This window comes from Vicugna pacos, chromosome X (genome assembly GCF_048564905.1).
Source record: "Vicugna pacos chromosome X, VicPac4, whole genome shotgun sequence".
NCBI lineage: Eukaryota > Metazoa > Chordata > Mammalia > Artiodactyla > Camelidae > Vicugna > Vicugna pacos.
The window spans coordinates 77,557,429-77,577,455 of record NC_133023.1 but is presented as its reverse complement, the minus strand read 5'-3'; the positions used below and the strand labels follow the sequence as shown (position 1 = coordinate 77,577,455).

At 38.6% G+C, this 20,027-nt stretch overlaps 1 protein-coding gene across 2 annotated transcripts; it reads left to right on the top strand.

Moving 5' to 3' along the window:
* Positions 1–911: 911 nt before the first annotated feature.
* On the top strand, positions 912–14,226 carry LOC107035067 (melanoma antigen preferentially expressed in tumors-like). Of its 2 annotated transcripts, none has more exons than XM_072956574.1 (4): positions 912–991; positions 9,732–10,031; positions 10,596–11,198; positions 12,028–14,226. In XM_072956574.1, the coding sequence occupies exons 2-4, from the start codon at positions 9,736–9,738 to the stop codon at positions 12,539–12,541; spliced, it is 1,413 nt and encodes a 470-aa protein (XP_072812675.1). In that variant the 5' UTR covers positions 912–991; positions 9,732–9,735; the 3' UTR covers positions 12,542–14,226. The 2 variants fall into 2 exon arrangements, with proteins under 2 accessions (XP_072812675.1, XP_072812676.1); XM_072956575.1 differs by having other exon boundaries at positions 931–991; positions 9,729–10,031.
* Positions 14,227–20,027: the final 5,801 nt, after the last annotated feature.

The window sequence follows — 20,027 nt, the reverse complement described above, 5'->3', positions numbered from 1 at the left end:
CATTAATGAACAAACAAACCAGGACTCCTGCCATTCTGGAATTTATATTTTTCCACCATAGGCGATGGCCAATTTATTTATTTATTTTTAATAGGTTTATTTATTTATTTTTGTTTAGAGGAGGTACTGGAGACTCGTGCATGCTAAGCATGCGCTCTACCACTTGAGCTATACCCTACCCACTCCAGGCGATGGCCAATTTAAAAAACAACATATGAATAAAATATATTGTATTCCCAAAGGTGGTAAACAATGCGGAAGATAAAAGGAAACAATAGGGAAGAGGTGGAATCAGGAGTCGGGGAGAGGGTTGGAAACAAATACTATTACCTATCCTTGCAATGGGTAGGACCAGTATTTTTAGAGGGTGAGAGTCTTCTTTAGGGTCCTTTTGCCAAATGCCAATGTAGGGGCTATGCTGGCTTTACTGCACAGAGGCCAGAATCCATTTTTCCTGTCTTGGTGGGGACTCGACTCCCTGTTTAATATAGCAGGGCGGACTAATATCTGAGGGCTTTTTGTCATCCCGCGACCACTTGTTCTTTAAGTTCTCACCCTCTTCTGCGCAGCCCATCAATTTGGACATTAGTTCTCTGTGCTTTCAGGCAGAAAGGCTGGCCAGGCAGTCCCAGGCCATAGGGAGAGGCACTGTGCCTCGCTTTCCCCGCAAGGGAAGGTAGGAGGGTGGGGCTGGTGCCCGAGCAGAATCCTCTCACGCAAAACCCTTTCTCAACTCGGGGCCTCTGGGCGGGTCAGGAATCAGGCCCCGCCTCCCAGAGCAGAGATGATTGACTGACTGATGTGGGGTCACCTGACCTGAGCTGCGCCAATCCAGATGCTCTCCCGACGAGTTTAACTTTGAGAGGGAACCGTTAAGACGCCAGGCGGCCACGACCCAGACCGAGTCTAGTTCGCGGCAAGCTCTGGAGAGGAAGGTAGAGTGCCGGGGTCTTGGACGTCTCAAGTGTTTTCCGACTCTTCTTCCAATCAGGTAAAGAACAACAGTATTCTTTCTATCAGCTACGCCGATATTGTACTAAATTAAGTTAGCCGGTGTCAAGATTTAGGCATTAATATGAAAGGCAATCGAGCTGGCTTACTCGATGGTCCACCCTCCTCTCGACCGCTGTGCATCCCTTTCTCCTCACGCGTGACTTGCTTTACGCGTAGGGTTAATTATTTCGTGCTCTCTCTTGAAAATCCCTCCGTCAACCTTTCTCTTCTTAAAAAAAAGTTATATTCCTCCTTGGCATCTTAGTTTCATTTGCGGTTAGTTTTGCTCTCCCAGACTTTCAATTGTAAATATTGAATTGTGTGTGTGTATGTGTGTGTGTGTGTATACAAATATATATTTCTTTTGTATTTCATTTATTTTATACTTAAAAATGTTTTTCTCATCTGAAGAGGAAATAAATATTCATCTGTATCTTGGAAGACTATACTTTGACTTCTTATAATGGGCTCTCTCAAGCTGTTTGAAATAGTTTTTAGTGGATGATGTGACGTGAGCATTTATCCGTCTGACTATCCATCCTCCTAACTGTATTTCACTTGGGTAAACTATTATTAAACAATGTCATTTATAGAATAACCATTCCTTTAACCACTGATTGGGGGGGTTAATTTTTTATTTTGGAATTTAGACTTACAGGAAGGTTGCAAAAAATAGTACAGAAAGTCTTCACCCAGATTTTCCTAATGTTAACATCTATAATCACAGGAACATTACCAAAACTGGGAAATTAACATTGATGCAGTACTATTAACTAATGTATATAGTTCATTTGAATTTCATAATTTGCCACAGTAATGTCTTTTTTCTATTTGAGGATCCCATTCCGGATTCTACATTGCGTTTGGCTAGCATTTCTCCTCAGTCTCCTCCAGGCTGACAGTTGCTCAGTCTTTTTGGGTCATTCCCAGCCCTGACACTTGTGAAGATACTGATCACGTATTTTATAGAATGTCTGTCAATTTGGGTTTGTCTGATGTTTTCTTATGATTAGATAGAAGTTACACATTTTTGGCAAAAATTCCCGTTTTTTCCTCCTCCTTCGCCCCATTGGTGCTGGAGGGATTTCCACCCTAGTGCTAATGGGGGTGACTGAATGCATGGCACTGGACTGATGCTCTCCACAGCGGTTTATCGGTAACATTTCCTCACAGCCTGGGGGAGGGGGACACCACTCACCAGGTGGAGCCTCACAGGAGTCATGCTCTGGAGGAGAGTGGACAGGCAGGGGCTGTAGGGGTCAGTCTGTAGTAACAAGAGGACAAAGTGACTCTTGGTTCTCTTGGGAGGATGTGACTGGCTGGTTTGTTAATTCTGTGGGCTGGTGGGGACCTGACCCCTGACAGTCAGGGGTCAGCAGGCACTGTGGCCAGTGTCCATGGTAAGGCAGGTTTTTTGCCCAGGGACCTTATCCCTGAGAGCACAAGAGGGGTGAGAACCTGTGGTTCATCCATTCGAGGCCCTCTGGGTTTTCCCCAGGATGTCAAGGCATACATGTCATGGTGCTTTAATTTTAGGTCTTATACTGCAAAAGTGATTCTGTTCCCTTCCCGAACATCATGTCAGGGGGTACCTGGTCTCCATATGTTGTAGTAATAATATTCATCTGCATCACTTGATTAAGGGAGTCACAACTCTGTTGCTCCGTTGTAATGGGACTGTTTTCCCATTTGTAAGTAATAAATATCCTGTAGGAAATACTTTAAGACTGAAAATATGCTGTTTCTTCTCAGGCTTTTATTCACTACTTTTAGACTCCATCAGGAAATTTGCCTACAGGAGTTAATACCTAATGATGACTTTCTGTTTCCTCATTCCTACTATATGTATTCATTGGAATTCTGAAAGATGCCTTTTCTCCCCCATTTATTTGTTAATAAAATTTCAAAATATTTATAAAAATTATTGTATAAAATTTATTTCAAATTATTGAAGCAAGTAATTTATTCAAATTTTTAAGTCAGTATCGACTCCTGAATAACTATTTTATACTATGACTTACAATCAAATTATATCATTATTTAGTTTCTTGAATTGTTCCAGCTTTGATCTTGCGAGTTTCTGTTTGGTTGGTTCTGTCCTCTTTCCACATGACCTGTTCCTTTTTTGTACGTTTCCTTACTGGCACCATAAGATGTTCATGTTCATCTCATGTTGTTTTTTTCCCTATCTTGGCCCTGAAATCAAACCACTTCTGCAAGGAGCCCTGGTTCCTTTTCTAGGAGAACGACGTTTAGAAACCTGTATGTCAGTGTGTCTTCCTTGCTGCCAAGTCTTCCCTCTCCATCAACAAAGGAGGGAAATATATTGTATGTATATACTCATGCTTACAGACACTTCCGTATTTCTCCACCTACCCATACGTATAGATACTAAAATCCAGGAGCTCTCACTGATGGTACTTCATCTTTTAATCCATTCTAGCTTTATTTGTAACTTCTTTTTCTGACATGGCTCTCATTATCTACAATATTTACTTGTTTGTTGAGTCCAGACGTATACATGAAGTAGTTGCAGAAATGCTAACCAATACCCCTGTCAGAAGCAGATGTAATACCTTGTGTTTGTGTACAGTTCTTTATGTCTTAAGCCTCAGAGGATGCAATCTAAGTACTGTTTTCCCAAATTTCTTAGCTTAGCTATTTTTTCCCTCACCTTTTCAGTGTAGTTAAGATATTCATTTGTCATATAATTAGGTTAATTTGTTCATGTGTACATTTGAGTTTGCCCCCTCCCCACATCCTAGTTGATTTTAATTGTTTATTTAATTTTGGAATTTGTGAATTAATACTGTTACTCAAAGAGTCAGGGCTACACCAAAAACATCTACTCAGGGTAAGTGTCACTCCACATCCCTTCTACTCCCTTTCCATTCACCACTTCTCTCCCACACTCCCAGTTAGATGAGCAACCTCTTCTATTTCTGGTTTAATCTTTCCTTTATTTACTTTGCACAAGTGAACAGATATGTATATGTTTTCTTATATTGCCTTGCATGTTAAATGAAAGATGGCATTTTAAAATGCTCCTTTGCACTTTTCCTTTTTCACTTAGCAGCATTCCATAAAATAATTCATTTTTCCAATCATCATTCTTTTTTTGCAGCTTCATTGGGCTCCATTGAATGGGTGTATCATTCGCATCCAACCGCTCACCTATGTAGGGGCATTTAAGTTGTTTTCGACATTTTGGAATTACAAACAATGCTGGAGTGAATAACTTTGGGTGTGTGTATTTTTGTATTGGTGGAAATGTATCTTCAAGGTATATTCTTAGCAGTATGATTGTTGGGCCAAAAGTTAAGTGCATATGTAGTTCTGTTAGGTATTTCCAAATTTCTCTCCAGAACAGTTGTACTTACTGGTCTTTGTTCCCACCAGCAATGTATAAGAGTGACTGTTTCCCCACAGCTTCACTAACAGAACATTTTGCCCTACTTTTGTGAGCTTTGTCAGGGTGGTAGGTGAGAGGTGGTATCTTGACGTTGTTTTAATAGGCATTTGTCCAACTGTGAGTAAGTTTGCCTCGTTATATTTTGAGGACTATTTTTTATGTTTTTTGTGAATTATCTGTCCCATCTTTTCCACATTTTCCTGCAGAAATTTGACCTCTTTGTCCTTCGGTATGTAAGAGTTCTATATATCTTTGGGCTATTATTCATTTGCCTGTGGTGGAGGCTGCAAATCCTTTATCCCAGTTTGTCAATTTCCTTTTGATTTATTTATGATGTGTTTGCCATACATTTAAAAATGTTTTGTGTAGTCATATTGATCATTGTTTTCTTTCATTGCGCCTGGAACTGGAGTCACAGTTAGAAAGGTTTTCCTTACGCTGAGGTTAAACAAGAGTTCTGCCATATTTCCTTCAAGACTGTTATGGTTTCATTTTTTATGTTTAGATTCCTAGCCCGGTTACAATTTATTTTTGTGTATGGTGTGTGATGTAGCTCTGCATTGATTTTTCCCCAAATGTCTCAGTTGTTCCAGCATCATTGATTAAATGTCCATCTTTCCCCTAGTGATTGTACATGCCCTTTTATCATGTACTAAAATGTCCATATATAATTGAGTGAATTTCTGCGTTTTCTATTCTATTCTATTCCACTGGGCTATCTGTCTATTCATGTACCAGTACCACGATGTTGTGATTTCAGAGGCTTTACAGTATGCTTTAATGTCTGGCATCATTACTCCCCACTTGCAGATTTTCTTTTTCACTTGTATCTGGCTATTATTGCATGTTTTTTTTAATATGAACTTTATTATCCGCTTGCCTAACTCCATAAAAACAATTGCTGATATTTTTGAGAGTATATTAAATTTTTACATGAGTTTAGGGACCACTGACATCTTTTTAATTTTCAGCTATTCTACCCAGGGTCATTGAATGGTCATGTTTCCTTCTACATTGTTCAGGAGTGTCTAAATTTTTTCTTGTATAGATGCTCTCATTATTTCTCATTTTAAATGCAGAATTTATTTCTATGCATTTAATCTTTGTTTTTGCTATTGTATATGGGATTTTCTGTACTAATGTGTCCGCCAGCTGTTTGTGTGTGTGTGTACACAAAGACTATTTTGATTTTTGTATGTAAATTTATAGCCTACTACCTTGCTGATTTCTCATTGTTTTACATAATTTGTCATTGTTTCTGTAGGGCTTTTCAGGTATACTATAATATCTGCACATAGAGGTGGCTTTACTTCTTGTTATCCATTCATATAAATTTAGTTGATTTCTCTAATCAACTAATTCTTTTTTAAAATGTTTATTTACTTATTTAAAAATTTGGGGGGTTATTAAGCTTACTTATTTATTTATTTATCTTTAATGGAGGTACTGGGGATTAAACCCAGACCTCTTGCATGCTAGACACACACTCTACCACTGAGCTATACCCTCCTCTCCCTAACTGCCTAATTCTTGTATTACAAAATTCAATAGGAATGAAATAGTAGGCATATTTTCTTGTTCTTGACCTTAGTGTAAAATCTCTAGTGGTCTCCCATTAAATAAAATACTGGCATTAGAAATTAATTATATAGCTTTTATCATGTTAAGAAAGCACCCTTCATTGCTATTTTCTTGAGTTTTTTTCTTTTTCTTTTTTTTTTTTTTTGCATGAATGGGTGGTGAAGTTTCCCAAAGGTTTGCTTGGCATATATGGTGATAATCATATGATATTTGTCCTTAAGTGTATTACTGTGGTGAGTTATATCAGTGGAATTCCTAATATAGAACCAACTTTGTATTAATGCAATAGGATAAATCCCACTTGGTCACAGTAATATTAACTTCTAAATGTATTGTTGGATGTTTGCTATTTCTTTTTAGTATTTTTATATCTGCATTTTACCTGTTAGTGTTATACTTGCTTCATAAAAGAATTTAGGGACATTTCCCTCCTCTTCAGTGTTCTGTAACTTACGGAGCTTTGGTACTATGTGATCTTTGATGGTTTACTAGAATTCACCTGTAAAACCATCTGAAACAAAAACGCGTCTTGGGCATAATTCCTTAATAACTCTTTCTATTTCTTCTATGAAAATTGGCTAATTTAAGCTTTCTAACACTAGAGTTAGAATTTTGGTAATCTATATTTCTCTGGGAAGCTATCTGTTACATGTAGATTTTCAAATGTATTAGCATAGAGGTTTGTGAAATCTCTTTTTTTTCTGTTTCAATGATTATTTACCCTTAGTCACTTATTATTTTGTATATCTGTGATCTGTCCCTTTCTTCTTTCATTAAGGTAGCTAGTGGTATGTCTGTTTCAAAAACCAGAATTTTGATTTGTTTTTTGATTCTGTATCTTATTCATTTTTGCTTTTGTATTTATTATTTCTTTCCTTGTGTGACCTTTTGCTTTACTTAGTTATTCTTTTGGATGGAGGTGTTTTTGTTTAGTTTTGAAACCATACTAAATTCTTTATATTCATTTAAAAATATTTTTTACTCATAAAAATATATATGGCTGTGAATTTGCCCCTGATCACTGATATAAATGTATTTCATAGATTCTGATATGTAGTTTGCCATAGTCATTCTTTTAAAAAATTTCTGTAACTTCAGTTTGTATCTTCTCTTTAGTTCAACATTTTAAAACATAAGCTTTAAAAAATTTTCAGGTGGAAGGGCTTTTCTGTTTGTGGTTTTTGCTCCTAACTTTTGTTGCATTGTGATTAGAAAGGATTGTTTGTAATATTTCTGCTTTACAGAAATTAATGATGTCATCTCTGGGAGAAAATTATGATCCATTTTTGACAAGAATATATTCTCTATTCTCAGTGTATATTTATATATACACACACATATATATTTACCTTATTGATTAGCTTTCTGTCTCATCAATTTGTTTAGATTCTCTGTATCCCTACTCTTTTTATATTATTTGACCAGTTTTGTACTGAGATTGTTGTGTTAAACCTCCTATTGTTACTCTCATTAAATCTCCTATTATTTTATCTATGTTTCCTTGCCTTTTTGCTTTGTAAAGATGATTGATGTGTTATTGGTGCATAAATATTCCTAAGAGTTATATCTTCATTGTGAATTTTGATTTTTGTTTGTTTATTTTTATTTTTGGGGGGGAGGAGGTAATTAGGTTTATTTATTTATTTGTTTTTTAATGGAGGAACTGGGGATTGAACCCAGGACCTTGGGCATGCTAGGCATGCACTCTATCACTGAGCTATACCCTATCCCCGTGAATTTTGGCTTTTATAATTAAGACATACTTTTGCTCATGCTTAGTGCATTTTTAAAAAAATCTTCCTGTTTTCTCAGCACTTTACTATCGAGTCCATGCCTTTTTCCACCAGTATCATTTAACACTCATCTGCTGTGTTATGATAAAAGAAGTTTGTTCTATTCTCTTCTTTTTTGAATTTATCCTCTTGTATTTTTCTCCTTTCTCTTATTTTGAGTTGCACAATTTCTATTTCTTCACAACATAAAACTTGTGTACATTAGTCTTCACCCTTTTCCTCCACCTTGATTTTAATAATATATGTAAAGTACTCACCATCAGATATTTTGGTGAAGTTTTCCCTGTCCTCGAGTGTGGGATCACAATCCCAGCTCATCTTTTGCAAGAGTACTTGGCAGACACTGTAAAGGGAGATATAGGAATTATTTTAAGTTCCTGGGCCACAATGTCTGTGTGACACTACTCAGCTTTGCTACTGTAATGCAAAATCATCCATAGACAACATAGAAATGATCCCTCATGACTTTGTTCCCATAAAACTTTCTTTACAAAATCAAGCAGGGGGCTTGATTTGGCACAGTGGGCCAGTCTGCAGATCTCTGCTCTAGTAGCTTCCTTAGGAAGGGCTGAGGGGTGCAGAATTTCCTAAGTTTCTACATGTTCAAAAACTACTTCTATAGCCTGTAATATTTGCAAGCATACTTTCTCCCCCTCCTTTAACAGAGGCACTGGGGATTGAACCCAGGACCTCGTGCATGCCATACATGTGCGCTACCACTGAGCTATACCCTCCAGCCCAAGGCTGTACTATTTGAATGACACGCCAGTTGCATATAAAATCTTTACTTCAGGCTTTCTTTTTAGTCAATCTGTTTTTAGATTCTTAAAAATATAGTGATTAAAGGTGAGTTTCATATCCTCCAAAGCTTGCATGATTGTAATTATTTCTGTTTGGAGTGCTGACTTATAGTCTCTTTCTGCTTCATGGTTGTTTAACATCTGTGCAGTTTTGTTTCCTCATCTTTCTTTTTTAACAGTGTTTTGGATGAAATTCCCTTCCTTATGTCCATCTGTATGATATTGGCTTTTTCACAAGATTCCTGGTTTAATGTCATTTTTTGTCAGTATATAGTAAAATCCAGATTTTGTATTTATTTTGTTTGTTTTGGTGATGAAGTGAACAGCTGTGAATGCTCTGATTTTGTAGTTCTCTTGTCTTGTAATATCCTTAACTTTCCCCTTTTGCTTATTTTCCCCATAATTACCCAAGTACCAAAGGATGCTTCTGCCTTCCTCTTTGCCTTTTTTCTTCCGTAAAAGTCATATGTTTGAAAGACTGCACTTTTAAATCACCCCTGTCCCTTCAAAGTCTCATATTTTGTAGTCCCTTCCTTGTAGCCCCGGCTCTCATATTCCAGGACACCTTTTTGCTATTTTTAGATTTATTCTGTACTAAATCTTTCTGCTGTAGTTTTATATCACTTTTAAGCCCCTCTTCATCTTCCTTCCTCTGTATCTCTTGCAGCTTTTCTTGGTCTGTCTTTTTGCTTGCCACAAAGCCTAGTAATGGAGTGTGACAAATCTAGTGTGGGAGTTTCATGATTTTCTTTTTTTACACACAATTATTCTGAGTTTTTGGCATTCTCCATTTTAAAGTAATGATGAGGGTGTGGCTTTTATCTAATTTACATTTTCCTTCTTATTGGTTTGTATCCTCTTGGGAGAAGATATTGGGAGGAAGGCAGATAGGTGGTCAACATTGTATTCTGCTAACTTGCCTCTGATTTCTAAGGGCATTATCTTATGTAAATGTGTGTATATATACACATATAGTTAAATATACACACAAGTCTATTTTCATTCTATTCCTATAGTAGATGTCAATTGAGGTGGCTGTATGATTCACCATATCTTTTTCAATAAATATTTTGTCCATAGCTAACCTTGTGAGCAAACAAGACACTGTAGATGTCTTCTCAGGATTTCTAAATATTCTTCACCCCAAAGCAGGTTTATGAAGATGGACCAAAAACCCACAGCCACACTGCTAGAACTTGCTGCAAAGAGTCTGCTGAGTAATGAGCCTGCAGCTATCCATGTGCTGAACGAAATCCCAAGAGACCTCTTTGTTCCCTTGTTCAACGCTGCCTTCTTGGGTAGGCATAAGCAGATGCTAAAGGCAATGGTGAGGATTTGGCCTTTTTGCTGTCTCCATATTGGGTCACTGAATGCTCGAGAATCATACTATGAAATCGTGGAAGCCATGATTGATGGTCTGCAGATCCTCCCAGCCCAGAACTCTTCCTCTTGGTAAGACTATGACCACTAGAGACATAGTGAATCAGCAGGAGGGTATGCTGTAGCCTGGGGCAGGGGAATACCTAACAGTCTCCCAAAAGTAGCCAAAGGTGAATGCTGCAGATCTTTGCGGAACTCTCAGTCCAAAAGTTGGGGTCACCTTTGGGACTTCAGTGTCTTATGGAGTTGATTACAAAATAGAGGTGAGTGAGGATACAATGGATTTATTTGCCTCATGGGTGTGATTATATATAAAAAGGATGTGGGCACTGAGATAGGGAAAGATGGGAGGGAAAGAGTCTGGGGAGGGGGAGGGTATAGCTCAGTTGTAGAGCATGTGCTTAGCATGCACGAGGGCCTAGGTGCAATTCCCAGTACCTCCATTTAAAAAAGTATGGGGAAAAGAATGAAAGATGCTGAAATTGTGTGGAAAGTGTGGGAAGGACTTCTTGGTGAATGGTACATGAAGTGGAAACCAAGTCAAAGTGTTCTGTCCTTGCTTTCCATCATTGACCTCGCTGGGTTGTATTAAAATTGACTAACTCTTATATATTCTGTCTCCTCCTTTCCTTACAGGCGGCCAAAACTGAGGATCTTAGATTTAAGATACGACTTGGACTGTGGGACAACATGCTCTGAGATCAGGACCACATTCCCTTTCTGTCTTCAGTCATGCATTTACTCTCAGCACTCTATCCTTAAAATAGAAGAAGCTCAGAATAATGTCAGGTGCCTTGGGATTGGTAATTCAGCATCTAAGCCTCACTTAGCTCAGGAACCGATGGAATTAATAGTAGATATTTCCCTCAATGGTACCTTGAGAACAGAGCAGTTTCTTTCTTTACTTCTTAGTAAAGTTGAGCAGAGCTCGGGGTCCCTGCACCTCTGCTGCAGAGATTTGCAAATTGATACAGTATCTGCCCATAAAACTATCCTGCAGTTTCTGGATCTGGGATGCATTGAACACCTGGAAATTGATCAGACTTATCTGAATGAAGTTACCACTCTTTTGACTCAGGTGAACCACCTTAGTGGCCTCAGTCTTTCTAACATCCCCTTTAAATCTTATAAGGGAAGAAATTTCAGATCTTTCCTCATCTGGCTTGGGCGGCTGGACACCCTCCAGGAGCTCAGCTTGTCTTACTTCTGCCTCACAAATCAACTGTACAAACTGCTCAGGTGAGGGATGGGGAGGAACCTGGGTTCCCTGAGCACCTCGTTGTTAAGACAAAAGAGGCCATGCTTGGATATTCCTAAGCTCTTTGTAACCTATTTCTCCTTTCACCTCAGCACAGGCATGGCTTGGAGTTTGACACTAGCCAGGGGAGGGGGAGGTACCTTATAGTGAGAAGACAAGATTAGAAAGGAACTGTGATCATTAATTCATTCATTCAGTGACCACATGCAGACACTAGATAAGTTCGTAAATATATTGGTGAAAAAACTCAGTTCTTCTCCTATTGGAGTTTACAGCTCTCTAGAGAGGAAGGGGAGACATTCAGATGGAGAAACATTTTAAGCTATAGCACTAATACAGATGCCCATGGATGGGCCACAATAGTTAACATTGCCAGATAAGTTTGCTCCAGCATTCTTCCCAAGGCTTAGACCCTGAATGGAGAACATGTCATCTGGGAACTACTCAAGGAAAACCTTCACTTGGCTGCTTTCCCAGACCCATCCTCACCAAATAAGTGAACCAGATCCAACACTGATAACGTCGAATATACTAAGTGCAAACAATTTTTTCACTTAATCTTCCCTGCAACCCTGAATAATAATTACTGTTGTGCACATTTTCAAGATTAAAACCCTGTGTCTAAGAGTGAAAAAGTAAGATTTTCAGGGTCACAAATCTATAAATGTAAAGTCTGATCCCCACACCCCCATTGTTAACTACTGTTGCAAAATATATACACATTAGTTTATTTTAGAGCCTTAGATACCTATAATTCAGGGCTCTTTGCCTTCATTCTTCTAAAATAACCTTTCTTTTTTCTCTCTATAGAGTCCTGCCACCTTGGATGGATACATTGTATCTATCTTTCTGTGGCCTTTCCAACAGAGATGTCATTGTCCTGTCCCAGAGCTCTCAGGCCACCCATCTAAGGGTATTGAATCTCAGTAACAACCAGATATTCTCAGAAGTTGATGAGCCCTTCCTGACTCTGTTGGAGAAGGTCTCAGACACTCTGGAACATCTGGAGGTAAATAATTGCTTCATTACTGATTCAACTCTCTCTGCTATCCTCCCAGCCCTAAGTCTCTGTTCCAAGCTCTATTTCCTTAGCTTTGCCTTCAACCCCATTACGATGCCTGCACTCAAAAGCCTTCTGCAGCACTTGGCACCCTTGAGGAGGCTGAAGCATGTGATTTATCCTGTCCCTGTCCATTGCTACGATGAATGGAATTTTCTTGAGACTTTGGACCGGCACAAACTTGCTGAAGCTCAGGCCCAGGTGAACGTGATGCTGAAGGAAGTACAGCGGGAGGATATGAAATGGACCTCTTGTTGTGATTGATTTCCACACAAGGTGTACAAGGTGTTGTTTCAACACTGACATGTGGCCATTTAAGCATTCATTGTTATGCCTGAAGCCCGAATTTGTAGAGACACATAGATAAAGTTCTACTGTTCCAGGAAACTGGAGTTAGGAACACTGGATATGTAACTGACCTCTATAAAAGAGGAACTTTAAAAAGGAAATAGAGAGGTTTGAAAGGTCCTCTGGATGTCTTGCCCACTGCTGTCTACATCTTCTGGTTACTAACCACAGTGTTAAGTATGTGAAATAAGCTAACCCAGTCATGACACGTCATTTCATTCTCCACACTGACTGGCCCATTTATCCATTTATGGGCACTTGACACAAGTCAGATCAGTTGAAACTCTAGATGTGGTAGTTGTTGAAGCCAATATGTTTACCATGCAAACTTGTATTTCTGATTGCCTCAGGTTGCTTCAAAGAAACCATGTGCAAGCAAAGGAAACACACTATGTCCACTATCTACTGGTACCTTCATCAACATGTTGCTGCCTGGTTTCCCAGGTCTTAGACCCCTGGCTCAGTCTTTCCTTATTCTACATGCATTCATCAAGCATCTGTTATGATTTAGGCACTGTTCCAGATGCTAAGAAAAAGTCCCTGATCTCAGTCAGAGTGTAAGATGTTTCTGTGGTTTATCATTTTCTCCACTCTTTCCTGGAGCATTTGAAAAATTATTTATCCCCCCATAGCCCAATTTTCCCCCACTCTTTCCCTCACATACTCCTCTTAAGCCATATTGACCTCTTCATGCTATTGGATAACTGCTTAGTCCTCAGGTCATGGCTTAAATGTTACCTCCTCAGATAGGTTTTCTCTTATTTCCCTATTAAAGTAGGTTTATTCTACCATTGCTCTCTCTTAATGTACCAGGTACATTACCTTCATGGTACACATTATTCCACATGCATTTGCTCCCTCTTCTCTTCCATTAGAATTGCATTGTTGAGTATGGTACACACTAACCATCTGTGGCTACTGAGCTCTAGAAATTTGACTACTTTCCAAAGTGATGTACTCTGAATGTTAAATGCACACTGTATAACCAAGAGTTAGTAAGAAACAAAGGATGTAGAATAACTAATTGATAATTTACTTGTACTGCTTATGTAATGTAATAACATGCTGCATATCCAAGACAGTAAAGGAAAAAGAATGTCAATTAAGCTGTTTATATTGTTAAAGTTGAAATGATAGCATTGTATTTCAAAGATTTAGTAAGAAAATATGTTAAAATAATTACCTGATTATATGTTTACATGTCAAAGTGGTAAACCTTTGCATTTTAAAACTTATTGAGAAAAATAATGTAAAGTTAATAGATTGTTCCTCTTGTTTACATGTTGAAATAGTAAAATAGAAAATGTCAGTGATTTGGTACAAGAAAAGAATGGAAATGTCAGTAGTTTGTGTATAGTGTTTCCTTGTTGAAATGAAAACAGATTGCATTTTAAAGACTTAGTAAGAAAGAAGAATGTAAAGGTAATTAATGATGTTTATATCATTTCCATGTTGAAATCATAACATACACATTTCAAAGACATAGTAAAAGTTTTAAAAATTGTTTTTCTTATTACTTAGGGGTTTAAATGATAAACTGCATTTCAAAGACTTAGAGAAAATGTAACAATCAATAATTAATAAAAATAGTTAATAATTTTTTTATGATTTCCATTTTACTCCTGCATTTCTGACTTAGAAAGAAAAACATGTTAAGGTAACTAATAAGTTAATTGTATATAGTGTTTCTTTGTTGATATGATAACACATGGCATTTCAAAGACATCATAAGAAAATCAGAGTGCCTCAAGGCCACCATTACCCTGATACCAAAACCAGACAAAACACTACCAAAAAAAGAAAATTACAGGCCAATATCTTTGATGAACATAAATGCAGAAATCCTCAATGAAACACTACCAAAGCAAATGCAGCAATACATAAAAGGGTCATAAACCATGATCAAGTTCCATTTATTCCAGGGTCACAAGAATGGTTCATTATTTACAACTCAAATCAATGTGACACACCACATTAACAAAAGGAAAGATAGAAATCCCATGACTATCTTAATAGACACAGGAGAAGCATTTGATACAATTCAACATCCATTCATGATGAAAACTCATTGAAGGGCGTAAAGAGGGAACATGTCTCGGCATAGTGAAGGCCACTTACCAACACTCATGGCCAACATACTCAGAGGTGAAAAGTTAAAAGCCTTCCTGCAGAATTCAGGAATAAGAAAAGGATGCCCAGTCTCACAACTCCCATTTAATATTATATTGGGTATCCTAGACACAGCAATCAGATGGAATAAGAAATAAAACATACCCAAGTTGGAAGGGAAGAGATAAAACTGTCACTCTGCAGATGACATGATACTTTGTATAGAAAACCATAAAGCCTCCACCCAAAAACTTAAAACTGATGAATGAATTCAGCAAAATTTCAGGACACTAGATTAATATGCAGAAATCTGTTGCATTTCTATACACCAATAATGAAATATCACAAACACAATGTTAAAAAGGAAATCCTATTAAAATCCCATCAAAAAGAATAAGATACCTAGGAATAAACTTAACTAAGGAGGGAGGCAGAGGCCAAGATGGCAGAGTAGAAGGACGCTCGTAGCTCACCCTCTCCCATAAATACACCAAGACTCACATCCACAGAACCACTCAGCCAACCAGAGCACCTGTGGAACTCCAACAGAACATCGTCCTCTTCAAAAGACAGAGATGCCAAAAATCTGGTAGGAGAAAAGGAAAAAAGAAGAAAAGGCAAAACAGACCGGGACGGGTTCCGCAGGGAGGGAGCGGCAAAGGAGGACTGGTGCACGTTCACGGGGTCTCCCCCTCCAACTGAGAGGCCAGCGGGATGGAGGGGGAGCCTCCGAGACTCGGATCTGTACAGAGCAGCCCTTGACTGACAAAACTAAGTTAAACAGGCACAGAGGGTCCCCGCAACACCCAGCCTGAGATGCAGCCCAGCAGCTGGGGGCAGGGCCAGGCTTCCCGAGATTGGAGGAGGACCAGGACAGCTGCACTGAGGCAGCCCGGGGGGACTGCAGGGGGCTGCGTGCTGTGGCTGTGGGTGCACAGGGCAGAACAACCCAGGCCATCCATAAAACAACATGGCTGATGTGCCCTGGGGGGAAGGGTGCATACCCCCATCTCTGAAAACCCGTGGAAAGTTTTCGGGTGAAGAGAGGTGGGGCTCAAGCACAGCCGCCATATCCTCCGGCGCTTAGCACCCAGGTGGGGGCGGAGGCGAAAACTGCATCCGCACCTAAGGACTAAGCAGCCTCAAGGGCCAGACGGAGACTTGTCTACAGCCCGAGGCAGATAGGATCCTTCCGTACTGGTCCCTCAGAGAACTTGCTCTGCCAAGACAAACAAGGAGCTGGATTTTGGCTCGGAGCAGGGACAGGGCTGTTCCTTGGTCTTCCCTGAGCCGGCCTGTGGAGCGCCAACCCGAGGCGGAGCACACAGTGGCAGAAAGCACCAGAGCGACTGGTGCTGGGAGAGGGCGGGCGGCCCCCTGCCTTCCTGGCAGGAACGCAGCCCCTGACCGTGGTGATGGGAGGGGGCGCGACCCCCCCTCCCACCTGCCAGTCTGCAACATCTGACTGCGGCATCCGGAGGCACAGTGACCCGCCCGCCCACAACAAAGGAGAGCTGCACCTGATCCAGTGTTGGGTAGAGGTGCGATCTGCTTGCTGACAGGCACTGGGAGCAGCACAGACGAGGGCGCCAATGGAGAGCCTCTGGAAACAGCAAGCTGAGCTTCCAAAACAGGACGAAGATAGAAAGACTTCACATTAAAAGCACACAGTCTCCAGGAGAACACCGACCGCCCCTCCCCCCTTTTTTTAAAATCTGTTTTTACCTCTTCTATTTTCTATTACACTTTTAATTTTTACTTCTTAAACAATTATATATATCCCCAGTTTTAATCCCTTTTAAATTGTTAAAAATTATTTTATTACTATTATTTTTTAAAATTCTGCTTCAACTTGCTCTTCTATTATTCATTGTACACTATTTTCAAACCTTTTTTCTCCCTTCTTTTAAAATTCTTTCTCTCTCTCTCTCTTTTTTTTTCTTTTCTAAGTCTTATTCCTACATAGGCATTAGATAGATAAACTCCTTAAGGACCACTATCATAACTGATACTCCATAAACCACAGTGCCAGAGAGGTATGAGCAAGATGAAGAAGCAGAGAAACCATTCCTAATTAAAAGAACAAGAGAAATCCCCTGAAAGAACGATCAATGAAATAGACATTGATAGCCTAGTAGATCAAGATTTCAAAAAAGGATGATCAAAGTACTGAAGGAACTAAAAGAGATAGTGTTTAGAGGTATAAAATACATCAAAAATGAAATTGAAGCTATAAAGAAGAGCCAAGTAGAACTGGTAAACTCATTGGCTGAGATGAGGAATGATCTAAAGGCTGTGCAAAGCAGACTAGATAATGCAGAGGAACAAATTAGTGACCTAGAAGACAGGACAATAGAAAGCAGACAATCAGAAAAGCTACAAGATAAACAAATAAAAACAAACTAAAATAGCATAAGGGACCTATGGGATAATAAAAAACATGCCAATCTTCCATAATAGGGGTCCTAGAAGGGGAAGGAAGATCAAAGGGGATTGAAAAGGTTTTTGAAGAAATCATGACTGAAAACTTCCCAAACTTAAAGAAGGAATCAGATATCCAAGTACAGGAAGCTCAGAGGGTCCCAAATAGGAAGAACCCAAATAGACCCACACCAAGACATATCATAATCACAATGGCCAGAGTCAAGGATAAAGAAATGATACTAAAGGCAGCAAGAGAAAGCAAGGAGTGAGTTACAAGGGAACCCCCATAAGGCTCTCAGCTGATTTCTCTACACAAACACTACAGGCCAGAAGGGAGTGGCAAGATATATTCAAAGTCCTGAATGAAAACAAAGATGCAGCCTAGGATGCTTTATCCAGCAAGGCTATCCTTTAGAATAGAAGGAGACATAAAAATTTCACAGACAAGAAAAAGCTACAAGAGTTTAGCAACACTAAACCCATGCTAAAAGAAACATTGAAAGGTCTACTCTAAATAGAAAAGCAGCAGGATGCTACAGAAATCAGAAACTCACAAGTGGAAAGGTGATAACTCATGAATTACAAATAAAACAAACACAAAAGTATAAAAGAAGACATACAAATCAATGAGAGTGGGAGAGGGAGACAGGAAAATATAGAATTTTTTTCTTTCTTTTTTAAATTTTTTGTTCTCGGTAGGATGGGTTTGAGATCATGTTACTATCAGTTTAATAAAAACAGTTATAGTAATGGGCTAATAGACTTACAAAAAAAGGTAACCACAAGCCAAAAACTTACAAGGGAGTCACAAAAACTAAATAAAATCCATGATAATACAAAGGAAAATTACCAAACCACAAAAGAAACAAAGAAGAAGTACCAAATCAACTGCAGATAAGTTCAAAATGGCAATAAACACACATCTATCATTAATTACTGCAAATGTTAATGGACTAAATGCTCCAGTCAAAAGACATAGAGCGGCAGGCTGGATAATAAAGCAAGAACCTTCAATATGCTGCATACAAGAGTCCCACTTTAGGGAGAAGGACACATATAAATTAAGAGTGAAAGGATGGAAAAGGATATTCCATGCAAATGGAAAAGCCAAAAAAACAGGTGTTGCAGTACTGATTTCAGACAAAATAGACTTTAAAACAAAGGCCATAAAAAAGATAAAGAAGGACATTTTATAATGATTAAAGGAGTACTACAAGATGAGGATATTACACTCGTTAATATATACGCACCCCATATAGGAGCACCTAAGTACATAAAACAATTACTAACAGAGATAAAGGGGGATATTGATGGGAATACAATCACTGTCAGGGATTTTACCACCGCATTAACATCACTAGACAGTCCTTCCAGACAAAAAATAAATAAGGCAACAGAGAAATTAAATGATACAATAGAAAAATTAGATTTGGTGGATATTTTCAGAGGATTACACCCCCCAAAAATAGGATATACATTCTTTTCAAGTGCACATGGAACATTTTCCAGGATCGATCATGTACTTGGGCACAAAAGAAACCTCAACAATTTTAAGAAGACAGAAATTATCTCAAGCATCTTTACTGGCCACAATGCCATGAAACTAGAAATCAACAACAGAGAAACAAAGGAGACAAAAAGGAAAGCATGGAGATTAAACAATACGTTATTAAAAAACCAATGGGTCAATGAGGAAATCAAAGCTGAAATTAAAAAATACTTTGAGACAAATGACAATGAAAGCACAACCACACAAAATTTAAGGGACACAGCAAAGGCAGTGCTAAGAGGGAAGTTTATAGTGATACAGGCCTTCCTCAAAAAAGAACAATCTCAAATAAACAATTTAACACACGAGCTGAATGAACTAGAAAAAGAAGAACAAAAAACCCCAAAAGGCAGCAGAAGGAAGGAAATTATAAAGATTAGGGAGGAAATAAATTAAATACAGATTAAAAAGACCATAGGAAAAATCAATGCAACCAAAATCTGGTTTTTTGAAAAAGTAAATAAAATTGACAAACTTCTGGCCAAACCCACAAAGAAGAAAAAAGAGAGAGCACAAATTAGCAAAATAAGAAAGGAAAATGGAGAAATTACAACAAATAAAATAGAAATATAGAATATCATATGAGACTATTATGAAAAACTATATGGAACCAAACTGGATAACCTAGAGGAGATGGACAAGTTTCTGGAAATATACTGTCCACCAAGAGTGAATCAAGACGATACTGACCACTTGAACAAACTGATCACTAGAAATGAAATCGAAATAGCAATAAAAACCTCCCTACAAATAAAAGTCCAGGACCAGATGGCTTCACCAGGGAATTCTACCAAACATACAAAGAAGAACTCTTCCAGAAGATTGAAAAGGAGGGAATACTCCCAAACTCATTCTATGAAGCCACAATCACCCTGATACCAAAACCAGGCAAAGACACCACCAAAAAAGAGAATTTTAGGCCAATATCACTGATGAACATAGACGCCAAAAATCTCACCAAAATATCAGCAAATAGAATCCAACAACACGTAAAAAAGATTATACATCATGACCAAGTGGGGTTCATCCCAGGGACACAAGGGTGGTTCAACATACGCAAATCAATCAATGTAATACATCACATCAACAAGAGGAAGGACAAAAACCACATGATCATCTCAATCGATGCAGAAAAAGCATTTGATAAAATTCAACACCCATTTATGATAAAAACTCTCACCAAAGTGGGTAAAGAGGGAACACATCTCAACATAATAAAAGCTATATATGACAAACCTACAGCCAGCATAGTACTCAACGGTGAAAAACTCAAAAGCTTTGCACTAAAATCTGCGCCAAGACAAGGATGCCCACTGTCAC

Excerpts from the sequence above, each read along its gene's own strand:
- LOC107035067 (XM_072956574.1), top strand. The coding sequence starts at position 9,736 with ATGAAGATGGACCAAAAACCCACAGCCACACTGCTAGAACTTGCTGCA. Across the intron at positions 10,032-10,595 it reads GCCCAGAACTCTTCCTCTTG|GCGGCCAAAACTGAGGATCT; the intron begins GTAAGACTATGA and ends CTTTCCTTACAG. Across the intron at positions 11,199-12,027 it reads CAACTGTACAAACTGCTCAG|AGTCCTGCCACCTTGGATGG; the intron begins GTGAGGGATGGG and ends TTCTCTCTATAG.